General features: G+C 34.5%; 1 protein-coding gene across 2 annotated transcripts in view; it reads left to right on the forward strand.

Annotated features, from left to right (window-relative positions):
- The window catches only part of Spag17 (sperm associated antigen 17), a 230,243-nt gene that overhangs the window by 205,668 nt on the left and 11,512 nt on the right, over window positions 1-13,063 (forward strand). Inside the window, exons 46-48 of one of the 2 annotated variants that reach the window (XM_047539956.1) lie at window positions 7,118-7,178; window positions 10,148-10,292; window positions 12,897-13,048. In XM_047539956.1, coding sequence (XP_047395912.1) covers window positions 7,118-7,178; window positions 10,148-10,292; window positions 12,897-13,036 — 346 coding nt within the window. In that variant the 3' untranslated portion in view covers window positions 13,037-13,048. The remainder of the gene's footprint in view (window positions 1-7,117; window positions 7,179-10,147; window positions 10,293-12,896; window positions 13,049-13,063) is intronic. The other variant, XM_047539948.1, reaches the window with a different exon arrangement.

The raw sequence follows: 13,063 nt of genomic DNA on the forward strand, positions 1-13,063 counted from the left end.
GTGTTTTAATAACTACTATGCAAAGCTTGAAATCATGTTTCTCAAATTAATATGCTAGTTAACGTTTGTTTGCACTTGATATGAAAAAAAGTATATATTTAAGTAATAAAATATTATGGGACACAAATAAATAGTGAAAAACACAGTTACTACAATGAAGCAAATTAACATATCCATTATCTCACATAGTTACCTTTTTTGTTGTGGGAAGAGTAACTAAAATCTATTCACTTAGTATGAATCCTATACACAGTATGATTTATGATTTTATTACCCATAACCCTCCTGCTGTACATTAGATCTCTAGATTTATTAATCCCACATATCTGCCCCTTTGTATCCCCTGCCTACATCCCCCCAATCCCTTACTTCGGTACTTGTGAACCTGTTTTAGTTTCTATCATTGTACATTTGTATCTTTTCTTTTCCAGATTCTACATATAAGTGAGATGACGTACTGTCTTTCTTTCTGTCTGACTTATTTCACTTGGCATAATGTCCTCTGGTTCATCTTTGTTGTGGCAAATAGCAAGATCTCATTCTTTCCCTAGGGCTGAATAATATTCCATTGTATGTATATACCACAGTTTCTTTAATCATTTATCTGTCAGTGGACACTTGGATTGTTTTTATATCTTGGCTACTGTAAATAATGCTACAGTGAATGTGGAAGTATTCATTCCCATGTTTATGAGGTGGTGATTTCATTTGCTTTGGGTGTATGTCCAGAAGAGGGATTATTGGGTCATACAGTAGCTTTAGTTTTAATTTCCTTAGTAGCATCCATACTGTTCACAATGGTTATATTAATCTGCATTCCCACCAGTGGTATAAGATTTTCCTTTTCTCCACATACTCACCAACATTTGTTATCTTTCAACTTTTTGATAATAGCCATCCTAACAGGAGTGAGGTAGTATCTCATAATGGCTTTGATTTGCATTTCTTGGATGATTAATGATAATGAACATTTTTCAATGTAATGGTTGGCCACTATTGAGTTGTATGAGCTATTAATTTGGGGCAATCTATTGGAATCCATTTCCAACACCACTTTATTTTCTTGATCGTTTCATTTGCTGTGCAGAAGCTTTTTAGTGTGATGTAGCTCCATTTATTTTCCATCTTGTACCCTGAGCTTTTGATGTGATATCTTAAAAAATTAAATAAATAATTGTGAAGGTCAATGTTCAGTGCTTTTTCCTTATGTTCTCTTCTAGGAGTTTCATAGTTTCAGATCATATATTTGTCTTTCATTCATTCAGAATTGACTTCTGTATATAGTGCCATATAAGAGTCCAATTTCATTCTCTTACATGTATAAATCCAGTTTTCCCATCTCTGTTTATTGAAGAGATCATTCCCCATTGTGTCTTCTTGGTACTTATGTCAAAAATTTGTTACAGTATTTATTTGTATTTGTTTATGGGATCTCTATTCTGTTCTACTGGTCTATGTGTCTGCTTTTATGCCAGTACCATACTTAAATTTTGATTACTATAGCTCTGTAATTTAATTTAAAATCAGAACATGTGGTGCCTCTAATTTTATTTTTCTTTCTTAGAATTGTGTTGGTTGTTCAGGGTCTTTTGTGATACCACACAAATTTTTGTAGTTTTTTTTTTTTTTTTTTTTCCTATTTCTATAAAAATGCCTTTGGAACTTTGATAGAGATTGTGCTGAATCTCTACATTGGTTTGGGTGGTATAACAATTCATTAATGTGAGTTCTTCCAAACTATAAGCACAGGACTTCTTTCCATATATTTTTGTTTCTTTAGTTTCTTTCATCATGTTTACAGTTTTCAGTTTTCCAATATGTCCTTGGTTAAATTTATTCCTAGTTTTGTTTTTTGATGTTATCATAAGTGGGACCGTTTTCATAATTTATTTTTTAGTTAGGTTGTTATTTATGTATAAAAATATTGATTTTTGTATCCCAAAATTTTACTGAATTCATTTATTAGTTGTAGCTTTTTATGGAATCTTTGGTGATTTTTTTACATATAGGATGATGTCATTTGTAATCAGAGAAAATTTTACTTCTTTCTGATTTGGATGCCTTTTATTTCTTCTTGTCTGATTGCTATTGCTAGTATCCTTTGTACTATGTTGAATAAAAATGATTAGTGGGCATTCTTGCCTTGTACTATATCTCCGTGGTAGTTTTCCCCTGGTGATTATAATATTAACTATGGATTTTGCATAAGCATCCTTTATTAGGTTCAGAACTTTTCATCTATACCTAATTATTCAGTTTTTAATTAAGAGAGCACTTTAGACTCTGTCATATGCTTTATCTGTGTCAACTGAGATGATAAATTTGTATCTTCCATTATTTTAATATGAATGTATTTTATTGATTTGTGTAATTGAACTTGCATGCCAGGGATAAATCACACTTGGTCATGATGTGCAATATTTTTAAAATACTATTGGATTAAATTTATTAACATTAGTAAAAGATTAGTAATTTTTGCATCAATGTTCATCAGAGAAACTGGCCTTTAGTTTTCTTTTCTTGTGATATCTTTTTCTGGCTTAAGATCAAAGAATGCTTACTTCACAAAATATGTTTGGAGACAATCTTTCTAGCTGTATTTTTCAAGAGTTTAAAAAGTATTGCTGTTAATTCTTTGAATGTTTGGTAGGATTCAGCTGAGAAGTCAGCTACCTCCTGGGCTCTTCCTTTGTGGGAAGTTTTGTGTATTTATTCAATTGCTTTATTTGTTATTGGTCTGCTCAGGATATCTAGTTCTTGCTAACTCCATTTTAATGATTATATTTTCTAGGAATTTATCCAATTCCTATAAGTTGTCCAACTATTGGCACATAATTGTTTTTAATGGTCCCTCATGAACCTCTCTATTGATACCACCATTTACCAGTGACCGAGTTCTGCTCCTTCTAATGTTGAAGATTGAACACTAGAGAAGCACGCCAAGGCAAGCATATTAAGCAGGTTTTATTTAAAGGTAATAATACAGACTTCTCCTGGCAGGAAGAAGGGGGCCATGGCTGATGTTCTAAAGTCCCAAGAAGTGAGCGCACCCTACATCTTTTATAGGTTAAAGTCTCTTTTGTTCTCCAGTTCTCTCCCCCTTATCTCTCCTTCCTGCCTACATGACTAGTCCTGGTTTTGCATTAAGTGAGAAGCCATGGGCAGGGGGAGGGCCAAGGTGATTCAGGCAGGCAAGGGCCCAGGGGGCATTAATTAGCAGCTCCTTGCTTGCAGTCCTTGATAGAGGCAGGTAAATTTGGTAATCAATGGGCTCTGGAGATCCTTGACATTCCATTCTCCCAGGGGCAGTCTCCAACTTCCAGAGGCAGATGGTTTCATGGCTTCATTTCCTCGATTTGACCTGATCCCCTATTTCTATACTAACTACCTGTCCTTAATTCTGGCTTCACTATTTCTGAGGTGTCTGTTATAATTGCTTTGCTTTTTTAAAAATTGGACTTTTTTCCTTTTTATTCTTTGACTAGCTGAAAGTGTTTCAATTTTGCTAATTGTTTTTAAAAAAAACCTCAGTTTTATTCCATTTTTTTAATTCTCTAGTTGATTTATTTCTGTTCTGATGTTTATCTATTTCCTTCTTTTTGCTAATTTGGGGTCTAGTTGTTTTTTTTCTAGTTCCTTGAATTGTAATCTTGGGCCATTTATTTGGAATCCTTCTTTTTTAATGTAAGCATTTATTGTGATAAAGATCCTTCTTAGAACTTTTTTCACTGTACTTCATAGGTTGTGCTTACATTCTCATTTGTCTCAAGATGTTTTCTAATCTCTTTTATGATCTTTTTTCTTTGGCTTGTTTGTTCAGGAGCAAATTGTTTAATTTCAACATACTTGTGAATTTTTAAAGATTCCTCCTGTTATTGATTTATAGTTTTATACCATTATGATCTGAAGTGATACTGATGTTATTTCAAACTTAGATTTGTTAAGATTTGTTTTGTGGCCTAATGTATGGTCTAGCCTGGAGAGCGTTCCTTGTGTGCAGGAGAAAAATTTGTATTTAGATGTTGTTGATAGAAGGTTCAGTAAACATCTGTTTAGGTCTCTTTGGTGAAAAGTTGAATTCAAGTCCAGTATTTCCTTATTAATTTTCTTTCTGCTTGATCTATTCATTGTAGAAAGTAGAGTATTGAATTACCCTCATATTGTATGGCATTTATTTCTCCCTTCATGTTTACTATTATTTTCTTTATGTATTCAGGTGTTCCAATGTTAGGTACATATGTATTTATAATGGTTATGTCTTGTTGATGAATTAAGCCTTTTATTATTAAATAATGACCTTCTTTTGTCTCTTGTGACAATTTTTGACCTGAAGTCTCTTTTACCAAATATAAATGTAGCATCTTCTGCTTTTTTTTTTTTTTTTTTTGTGGTACTAGGGATTAAGCTCAGAGCACTTTGCCACTGAACTACATTCCCAGCCCTTTTTATTTCTGAGACAGGTTCTCCCTGAACCTGTCTTGCTGAACTTGAACTTGTTTTCTTTCTGTCTAGCTGCTTCCTGGGCTGCTGGGATTACAGGCAAGTACCACTGCATCCAGCTTTTGTTTACCATTTGCAAGGAATGCCTTTTTCCATTCTTCCACTTTTAGCCTATGTGTGTCAGTAAAGCTTAAGTGGGTCTCTTGTTTGTGTAGGGCAGCATTTAGCTATTTTTTTTCTCCTTTTAATCCAGTCATTCTGTATCTTTTGATTGAAAATTTAATCCATTTACATTCAAGGTTATTACTGTTGGCTAACAATTTACAGCTATCTTATTATTATTTGTTTTCTAGTAGTTTTGTAGCTTTGTTCCTTCTTGCTCTCTTGCAAGATGACTAAATTTCTGAAATGTTAAGCTTTTATTTCTTTCCTTCCATCATTTGTGTACCTGCTGTAGTTTTTTGTTATTGTTGTTTTGTTTTGTGGTTATCACGAGGCTTGCATGAAACATCTTACAGTTATAATCTATTTTAAGTTGATAACAACTTCATTTCTGTCATATACAAAAACTCTGGACTTTTACCTTCTTTCCACGTGTTTTTGAAATTACATTTCGCATTTTTATCTTGTATATTTATTAACAAAACATTGTAGTTTTATTTTTTACTACTTTAACTTTTAACCTTCATATCAAAGATATGTACAGTTTACATATCACCATTATAATATCAGAGTATTCTAGATTTAACTATATATTTGCCTTTCAGTAATTTTTATAGTCATAAATGTATTCATGATAGTAATTTTCATTCTTCTGTGTCTGCTTGAAGAACTTCCTTAAGCATTCTTGTAAGGCAGGTCTAGTGGTAATGAATTCCCTCAAATTTTGCTTGCATATGAAATACCTTATTTCTCTATTACTTCTAAAGGACATCTTTGCTGGGAACAGTATTCTTGGCTGGTAGATTTTTCCTTTCAGCACTTTGAATATATCACTCTATTCTTTCTTGGCATACAGGATTTCTTCTGAGAAACCTGCCAATACTCTAATGGGGATTCCCTTATATTTAACTCGATGATTTTATCTTCCTGCCTTTAAAATTCTCTGTCTTCAACTTTGAAAAAATGTTGTTAATTATGTTATTTCTGCATAATTGAAGCAAAAAGAAAAAAAAAAAGCCCAAATCATTAGGGGCATTTTAGTTATGAAGATCTGACTTAGAATTAATAACAATAACCTAACTCACAGCTTGTACACACAGCTGAAAACATACTCTACCTGGCACTTGATAACAAGAAAAAGCCAGTTTTTCATATTTCCAGGTCAAAATCAGTGGAATCTGAGAACTTGAAGAAATCTTAGAGATAATTATTCAGGAAGAAACTGAGTAACTTGTTTTAAGTTCTTGGAGCTAGAGAAAGCTGGACCTCAGATCTCCTGAGCACCAGGTCATTGCTGTCTCTACCTCCACCAACATGGAGGTACTCCACTTTATCAACACAAGTGTGGTCACCAGTTTCATGAGGGATTTCACTTCTTTTCACTGCACCAGTATACCATGTATTTTTGCCAAGATCACTCCTAGTTGCAAAATGTCCTCTATTTTGAGTTAAGCATAAAGTGTACCGGGGAGTGTTCTTTTAAATAAAAGTTGAATAAACATTTCAATTGCAGAGTTGTTATAATGGAAAACTCTTTAAGAATGTTTGTGATTCTAGATTCAGGATTGGAGATCAAATGGAGGAGCACAAAGGAACTATCCAATTTGAAAGATCGCTGTCACCTTTTAGTTGAAGCAAATCCCCAATTTTAGGAATAATGTTTGCTTTCTAGGAAACAACCTGATGAGGGACTCAGGTCACCAGTTCAGACATTATTGCGTTCTGTTGTTTATTAGGTTGTTGCCAACAAAGTGGAGTTGGGGGGTAAAATGAAGTTAACTTCAAACGAATAAAATTCATCTCTCCCCAATACAGAATTCTAGTTAGTTTTAGAGATTTAATTCCACAGCTAGTTAAATTCAGCCATGGTGCAGTAGACAGCAAGGTGGATGGCAGAAGTGGGGCTGGGGTCAGTGTGGAGGTAGGATCTCCTTGGCATTTTAATTTACTCCAGGTCTTTAACCCTCATGCAGAACCCACAAACCACAGGAAGGGAAAGAGATCAATAAGCACCATGTGTGAGCACAGAGCTTTCCAAGTTCTTCAACATTTTCTGAGCCCTTTCTCTTTCTCCTCTCCCTGAACATGCAAACCCTATTCCAAGACAGAGTAAGACTGGCTCCCATGCTCCACTGCTTTCCAAAAGAGCCTTTATTCTTCAGCTTAATGATCTGGCTGCCAGCATTTGCACTCATGCTGGCGGCTACGCTGAAATGCACACACCAGCCAAACACTCACAACACTCTGCCCAGGCCCATGCTGCTCATCAGCTACAATAACAAAAGGTGGAAACTCAGGTTGGAGTCCATTGAATGTTGATGAAAACTGCTGGAAAGGCAGTTGTGAAATGGACCTCAAATTCTCCCAACTGAATATTATGGTTGTTTTTCTAATGCTATGGACCCCTGGCTCCTGTGTAACGAATATTAACACCTCCCTGATTTTATAACATCCGAGTTAATTGCTCACGTTTTTCATTATGGCATAAACTTATTTCCATCTTTCTTCCTGGTAGGTTTAGAGTGAAGCAGCCTCCACCCAGTACTGGACTGAAAGTGACTTACAAACCTGGGCCTGTAAGTCTTATTACGTGTTATCTGTTGTATGCGCGTGCACGCACATGTGGATGTCTATATTTCCAGTGAAGTGAGTTTTTAAATCATTCTGCCCATTCAGTTTAAACCAGGTATAAGTTTAATTTTTCTAGTATTATCAGCAAAGATTCCCAGTATTGGTAAAATATGTGGCATGATATCATTTGTTTCCTCTAAGCACCATGGGAAAGATCCTATGTGTAAACAGAGTTAAACTTCTAGTTATGGAAACATTTCTGAAGCTCCCCTCACTTGCTCAAGGAGTATGGTTATGTACAGTTATGTATGAAGACTAATTTCAAAGTTAAAATTAAATTCTTCTGCAAAGTGAAAAATCATTCAGAAAAACCAATACTTATTCTATTCTTTATATTTTATTAAATCTGGTTTGCTCTCTTGATATTTGCCAGAGAATATTATTAAACGCCATACTAAGAAATATCATATGTATTCATCAGCAGATTCATTTCTCCAAAGTTCTCTGAGAATACAAATTTATTAATAGTCTGTTCTGACTTTTGATACATTTCCCAAAATGGGATGTTTAGTGACAAAAAGTATATTAATTATATATCCTCACTTATTTAAATTATAATTTCAGAAATCTGGTACATTGTAAACAAAAGTTTATCTCAAAATATAATAAAATCACACCTGTAAGTCTTGGCCAGTGTATCATCTAGCTACTTTAACATCCCTCTCTCCTCACTGAGCAAACAGTTCCACCCATATGACACTAATAGTGTTTGGGTGCAGAGGATGTTAAAAATGAGGCACATACAAAAAAAAAAAAAAAAAAAAAAATGGCACACATCTGTAATCCCAGTGGCTTGAGAAGCTGAGGCAGGAGGATTGCAAGTTCAAAGCCAGCCTCAGCAATTTAGCAAGGTCCTAAACAACTCAGTAAGACCCTGTTTCTAACATAACATAACATAACATAACATAACATAACATAAATAAAATAAAATAAAATAAAATAAAATAAAATAAATAAAAAGGAGCTGGGGAATGTGGCTCAGTGGTTAAGCACTCCTGAATTCAATCCCTGGTACCAAGTAGATAGATAGATAGATAGATAGATAGATAGATAGATAGATAGATAGATAGATAAATAGATTACAGAGTCAGGCACATGGCAGGTACTCAAGATGTGTATGAATTAAGTGATAAAATGAAGTAGGAAATCTGGCAGAGAAAGGATCCATTCGTTACAGATGGAACTATATACATAGCCTCAGAAGAGCAGTTAGCAGGGTACCTGGGACTTTAACAAGTATGCAGTGCTCCCTGGATCTGCATCTCTTAAAGCAGCAGAATTGTTATTCCCTCACATAGATGGGTCAGTGTGGAACAGTGCAAAGTCCATTGGCTTCTAACTTGACAATAACAAGAAGCAGATAGATACTAGTAGTTAATGCTCTAAGCCTTTTCCTCATCTGTCAACGAGGGAGTTTAAACCAGTCTTAGCCTACTTCTAGCTCTGTTATCTCATGATCTACAGAAAAACAGCAGTACCTAGGATGAAACTCCAAACAACAATACATACTGAGACTAAATCCATAATTCATGAGTACCTCTATAAAATAATTAATCACTGTATTATGCTAAGATTTCAGAATCTTCACAACATAAAGCAAAACAAAAATCAAAGCAAACCCTTCTTTCACTGTTCTGGGAAGTTAGTAAATCTCATTTTAATCTAAAGTAGGGATTATGCCAAAAGTTGAAATGACTGTTGGATCAACCTTTATAAAATATAAAACCCAGGGTGTATTCTTTGAAGCTCACTTTATACTGTTAAGATTTTTTTTCTTTTCTAGTTTTTTTTTTTTTTTTTTTTTCATTTCTTTTTGACAGTAGGTTTTGGCTCTGGCAAAAAATATAATCTACAGACTTCACCATATGTAAATCTAACCACTGTTCAGCTTGGTTAGTCGCCAACATTAAATGAATATGCTCGAAGCCTGGGTAAACCTATGTGATGGCAATATTCCAGCTCTCCTCATGCTGAATTTCGTCATTACCCAGCCCTGTTTTGATTGTTGGGCTTGGAGAACTGAGGGTCTGATTCTCAGAAACAGAGCTGTTGGATTCCCTCCAGTATGCATACATGCACACTGTTGAAAAAACTGAAACATTTTTCAATTTTATTATTTATAAAACTGTATTGAAAAAAATCCATTTGTATCTAATTGCTTTCCATGTGGTAGTTTCTGATTTATTTACTTTTTTCCAGATAACTGTTCCCAAGTCTGCTTTTTAACTCACCTCCTGGAGAGGCAGCTTAGAAACATAAACAGCTCTTTCTTTCCTGGCTAGTATTCTTTTCAACGACTAAGGCAAGAAGCCCATGCCTTGCTGTGTTTCTTCTTCATTATATATTGGGTTTCTTTTCTGTTAGTACAAGCCTCTTTCATGTAGTTTTCAAACCTAACTACTTTGGCATTTAAACTAATTCTGTCTCCCTCTACTGGCTTTGTCACTTTACACATTTTGCATTAGGAACACTACAACCAAGGTGCTGGGTAGGAATGTTAGGGAATTCACCCAGTTTCGTAGATTCATTTTAACATTATATTTACATTTATCTTAAATTAATCTCTACCCACAAGGATGACAATAGAAATTCTCAACTAATATTCAAGAAATAGTACAATTAGGGTATTGCAGAATTTTGCCTTTAGGGTCACTCTAATACCCTGCCATAGTTTCCTTATGATTTTTCCCAAAATTTGCCCCCTTCAAAGATTTATGCTGAGTTCCATTTACTCAAATCTACCAAATTAATCTATAAAATAATTTTGCTAAATGCTTATAATACTATAATTTATTAATGCCAAATTTAGAAATAAGAAAACTAAAAATTAGACAGTTTAAGTAACTCGCCTAAATTAAGTAAAAAGCAGGATTTGAACTCATACTGTGTCTAAAGAGCTACATTTGTCTTATAGGTGGCAGCTGGTTTGCAGACAGAGCTGAAGGTAGAGCTATTTGCCATGGCTGTTGGAGAGGATGGTACCAAGGGATCAGCAAAGATCTCTCACAATATTGAGATTATGACTGAGCATGATGTTCTGTTCTTACCTGTGGAAGCAAATATCCTTTAAAGATCAATCTGGGTAATCACATATAGTGTAGAAATTACACAGCAGTGAGGAAAATGTGGAAGTGAAAATACACCTCCATATTTTCATCAGTTCTACATATAAAATTATAAGTGTTAAATTTCTTAGGACAAAGACTGTGTCTTCATTCACTTTTTGAAGTGTGCAGCCAAATCTAAAAGACACCTGATATATGGTATATTAGCAGTAACTACAAGTTGAATAGGTATCAATGTTATTGACTATAAATGGAATATCAGACAATCAAAATGAATCTTTTACCTAAAACAACATAATCTCACGGGGCAGGGGTAGAAGATATAAAAGTGGGATTTTTGCTGAATCATACAGGCATTCCTTCATATTGGTGTCTCTAGCCATATAAATATTACACAGGTATCTAATACTCATTATTTGCAGAGCACCATATATTTTATCTTAGTCATAAGTGGAAAATTGAACCCTATCTTTAAAACAATTATATAATACAGTAGCAGGAATAAAGTCTTTTTACTTTTTTAAACTATTTTTTTACTTCTCCAGTGACATGAATCATATACTACAAAATCAATCATAGGCAAGCTCCAGGTGTTTGGGAGGGTTAGCAGAAATTAAATTTGTAAGCACTTTAGAAGTATTAGAAATATAGTGGGAAGGTGGGTTTGAGTCAAGTTATGGAGATCTTGAACCCTTGGCCTAGACTTCATTATTTAAGCAACAGTGAACCACTGAAGATGTCTGGCCAGGAGGTAATACCATCAGTATATCTCTACAAAAACGAAACTAGTATCGTGCAGGATATGCTGGAGAACTGGCCATGTAAAAGAACCACTGCAGGTCTACTTCACCAGGGCAACTCTAAGGACAAGAAGAACTAAAGAGTGGCGACAGTAGGTGTGAACAGATGTAAAGGTGGGAAAGAAATTGCAAAATCTAAAGTGCAAATGAATCATTTATGGAAGAAAATGATGAGTTCAGCAGCAAGGTTTGGGGCTTAGGAAGTGAATCACTGATATTCAGGACTAAATTTTAGTTGAGAAGCCAGAGACAGAATGATTTTGAGCATCCTCTCCAGAGGTAATGGTTGAATGTATGAAAAGGAGCAGAAATTTGGGGTCTGTTTAGGGAGCACAAGGAGAAAGGAGCAAGTAGAAATAGAACAAGTAATCAGAAAGCCAAGAATATTTTAGAAGTCATAGAATTTCAAGGAAAAGATGGACACAGATGACAAATGCGACAGAGATGCCATAGAGAATTCAGATTAAAATAAAATTTAGTTGGAAACAAAACTAAATCACAGAAGATAGAAAATGAGTCTTAAGAAACATCAGGCATGGATAACTTTACAAGAAAATGTATCAAAGGAAAGAACAAGAGAATATGGTGCCTCAAGGACACCATAAAATAAAATAAATAAAAAATAAATAAAATAAATAAAACTAAATAAAAAAGGAGGTGTTTTCAGTTCAGTGTAGACCTAAGTACGTTTGTAGGCTGAAGAGAATGGATCAGAAGAGAATCATTAAAAATATGAGTGAGCAGAATTACTTGAAACTGCAATATCCCTAACAGGGCAGGATAATCAAGAATGGACCCAAAGGGTTAGTTTTGGCAAAAGAGAGGATCAAGATGGCTAAGGATCCAGACATTCTGAGGTGAACAAAGAAAGTTAAGGGAACTTGTGTCAGATGAGTTTGATTTCAATAGCAATTGAGATGAGTTCATTTGCTCCTTATTCTTTCAAAAATAAATGGTTTTAATGTGCCAGTCACTTTTTTAAGTATTAGGGATACAGCAACAAAGAGGGGCAGAAATCCTTGCCTTTACGTAACTTACACCTCACTCTGAGGACAGATAATATACAAAATAAGTAAAATATGGACTATGATACCAATAAAGACAGTGAAGAAAAATATAAAGTAGGATGTAGAAAAATGTTTAGAGAGTATTAAGAGGTTTACAATTAAAACAGGGTGGTTTTCCTTTTCTTTTTAGCAGTGATGGTAAGGCTCTTCCATTGTATAGAAAGAAAATAATCAAAGAACTGGTCTTTCATTCTGGGAATTAAATCAAGGGCTCATACCCTCTCCCCATAGGTTATTAAATACCTGAACTGCTGTTGCTGATGATAGCAAGAAAATCATTTTGCATTTATACTAGTATTCCTTGCTTAGAGAGTAGAAACCACTTGTCAATTAGGCACAGACAGATGGAAAACAAGGGGGTTTTCTTAGATCTTTTGTCTACTTCCAAAAGTCAATGATAGTTCATAGCCCATTTCCCAAGACCTAGCCCTCTTTCCACCAAATGAAGCATGAAATCTGGATGCTGATGTTGTATGGAGCATGGTTATACTGATAGCATCTTACAGAAAGGTCAGTCACAGTTCAGAGAGAAGTGTACATAGGGGAGAACAGAAGTTACTCTAAGATATTGGTATTTGTCCTTTAACCTCTAACTACATTATACAGAAGAGTACCTAAAATTGAGCTGATATTGCTAGAAATGAGACTCTTATGATTAACAAATGTTATTTATGTTTGTAGATACAAAAAAATTTAGTCATGAAAATTATAGTCCTTAATGAGTATTTTACCAGTTTTAACAAGTAACTATTATGATAATCGACCAGAAGATTTTCCCCAGGGAAAAGAAAATCCCATGGTCCAGAGGACTTCTACAATTCCTTCCTCTACACTTGGTGTCTTCATGTCTCGAAAAGTTTCTCCATATTAGGTCCAGTAAGTAGTAAGTAGGAATTTG

Source organism: Sciurus carolinensis, chromosome 1 (assembly GCF_902686445.1).
Source record: "Sciurus carolinensis chromosome 1, mSciCar1.2, whole genome shotgun sequence".
Lineage (NCBI taxonomy): Eukaryota > Metazoa > Chordata > Mammalia > Rodentia > Sciuridae > Sciurus > Sciurus carolinensis.